This window comes from Penaeus monodon, chromosome 24, assembly GCF_015228065.2.
Source record: "Penaeus monodon isolate SGIC_2016 chromosome 24, NSTDA_Pmon_1, whole genome shotgun sequence".
Lineage (NCBI taxonomy): Eukaryota > Metazoa > Arthropoda > Malacostraca > Decapoda > Penaeidae > Penaeus > Penaeus monodon.
The window spans coordinates 3373393-3376229 of NC_051409.1; the positions used below are offsets into that span (position 1 = coordinate 3373393).

General features: G+C 44.1%; 1 protein-coding gene across 2 annotated transcripts in view; it reads right to left on the reverse strand.

Annotated features, from left to right (window-relative positions):
• Positions 1–6: 6 nt before the first annotated feature.
• Positions 7–2837, reverse strand: part of LOC119588981 (peroxidase-like protein 3) — a 5209-nt gene continuing 2378 nt past the window's right edge. Inside the window, exons 2-3 of one of the 2 annotated variants that reach the window (XM_037937585.1) lie at positions 2663–2835; positions 7–275 (exon numbers count right to left, since the gene is read on the reverse strand). In XM_037937585.1, the coding sequence (XP_037793513.1) occupies positions 109–275; positions 2663–2835 (340 nt within the window). In that variant the 3' untranslated portion in view covers positions 7–108. The remainder of the gene's footprint in view (positions 276–2662; positions 2836–2837) is intronic. The other variant, XM_037937584.1, reaches the window with a different exon arrangement.

The window sequence follows — 2837 nt, forward strand, 5'->3', positions numbered from 1 at the left end:
GAACAAAGCAAAATGGAATTGAAAGTTTCCATGCCTCGGTCTAAAAGGAGGTGTAAATTCCAAGATATATAAATATTCTTCTTCTTAATCCTTCCCATTGATCTTCTTTCATTCCTTCCAAGGTTTCAGATTCATTTTCTTGAAGGAGGAACAAGGCACCATCGGGTTTTTCCTGGACACCAACTTGAAGGGCCACAGCTGTACCTCCATCAGCTCGGGAATGACGCTGCACATGATACTTGCCAAGGTCGTTTTGCGAATAACCTTGAGCTGCGCTGTTAAGGAGGGAGAATAGAAGATAATAGTGAGAGACAGGTAATAGAAGAGCGGCGAGAAGGGGAGGGTATAGGGACATGTTTAAAGGGAGAGACAAGGTTGATTTTTGGGTGTCTTTGTTCTATGTCCCGTGAGTACCAGTGAATGACCGGAAAGAGCATGAACATAGTGATAAATTTAAGAGAATAAAGTCAAGCAGATGCCACAGACCTCTGCAGTTTTTTGTTTTTTTTAGTGACGTCCTGGTCCCGTGACGTGAAGACCGAGTCACAACAACACCTGCCCGCTTCCCCCACCCCCGACCTCCAGACCTCACCTGGCTTCTCAACATCACGCCGCCATGCCTCGGCCGAAACCACCGGCGGTCATCCACTAAAACCACCCTCGCTCTCCTCCCACCACCCTGACTCGTAAGTCCTTCTCGGAGATCATCGACAAACCGATGAAAATCTGAACAATACCATCGTTGACTTGTGGGAGAGTCTCACTTTCTCGCAAAACGCACTTGATGATGTCAAGAAAGAAGCTAAAACAGCCAAAGATAACGCTAGCGCCCGTCAATATCTAGTTTTCTTTATAAATGAGGTAAGTGAAATTTCAAAAGAACTGAAGAAAATTATAACTAGAGTCGATGCAACAAGCTGAGGTTTAGTGGATTACTCGAGGACGCCAACAAAACATGGAAACAGGCACGGATACAGGTACAGGGAATCCTGCAAGCAAATTCAACACCACAGACGAGATGGAAAGGCCCATCGCGTCGGGAAAAAGGAAAAATACAAGCCAAGGAATATCGTATCCAAGTTCCTTCGATATCGACAACTTGAACACGCCCACCAAAATCACCGTAGATTAGCAGGAACAAACCCCTTCATCTACAAGGACTTGTGCCCCGCTTCGGTCGAAGCAAGGAAGGCAGATGAACCAGCTAATAACAGCAAGAAAGCAAGGCAAGCTGTTATACTTTAATTACCTTGGTAATTAAACAGAAGAGCAATAAGCCGAAATTCCAAACTATACACGACACACCCTGTCCTTTCCTGCCACACTTCCCGAGACTCCATCCTCCACGACTCAATGAATATGCAGCACATGCGCGACACCCGTCTGCAGCAAGTCCATTCTCTCTAATTCCTACCACCACATATGCTGCCCCAGATGCCTTGTGTAGCAGGTCAGCTGAAACCATCCGCGACCACGACGCTGCCCACGCTGCTACCATGACACTGCACACCGGCGCCGTGCCCATGATGTCAAAGCAGCATCCCCTTGGAGGGAGCCACAGGTCCTTCCCCAATCATGGAAGCGTCCTGTCCATCTTAGAGACGAGGCAGCGAAGCAGAGAGTCAACAGACTTCTACCAGACACACTGACTCATCAGTTTCAACATTCAAGTCTGTACCTACCTTTCTAATCATATCCCACTTACCTTTTGTCTGTATATCTGACTATGAATTTTACAACCTCTTAGGTTCTCATGAAATTACAAATCCATATATCCATATATCCAAATATTTGACAGAATGATTTTCAATCAGTTTACTTCTATGTATGACAGATACGAGACTGGTAGTGAAAATGATGCCTTTCTCCTCAATACAAATACCATTTCCAGAACATTTTTCAAATAGCACTACATCACGCAGCAGCATCAGTTCAATATCAGATGTATCCCGCTAAAATTTGACCTTTAATAATACCACCGTCTCTTCACTTTGCTCCTCTGATGTTGTCTGTTTGTGTTGAAACCAAATTAACACATGAAGACCCTTATCATCTCCCATCATATACAAGCTTTTATCAAACATGCTAGACCCAGAGGAGGCTTCGCAATATGTGTTCATAACAAGCATTCTGCCCACATTAGAAATGACCTTAATGAAATTTCCTCTGAATAGAAGCACTATTTATGGAGCTTAATTGTTTATCAAGAAATATAATTGAATGGACCAAAATCTAATTTCAGGATCTTTATAAAGAGGGTAAGAGAAATTCTGTCAAAAGTTAATGCCGAAAAGGATTTAATATAAATTGCAGGCAATTTTAATGTAGATCTGAGATTAGAATCCGGTGCAAATGAAGTGTGTTCTGTATTTAATGAAAGCATGTTCTTTAACTATGTAACAAAACCTACAAGAGTAAGCAGTACTAGTGCAACCCGTCATGACCACATATGGACAAACAACCTAAATAACCTGGTCAGAACCAATATTATACACACCCGAACGTGGCACTTCCCGGTTTATTGTACATTCAGGCAAGCCAATAATAACCAACCAAGAATAAGAAACCTCAGATCAGTAAAGAGATCTTTCAGAAAATAGTGTAGCTTCTTTTGATAATCATACATCTTGGGAACACTTTCCCCAAACCTCGAAGACCTCACCTGTCTCGAACTGCGTGTCGGGGTTATTCGTCTCGTACCAGTACCTGTCCCCAACCTTGAGCCTGAGGAACTGGTCGGCGAGGATGCAGGCGAAGGTGGGGCCGACGAGGCCTCCTTTAACCGGGGTTTCCGCCAGCCCGCCGATGAACAGGTCGATGTCGTCTACGTGTCTGGT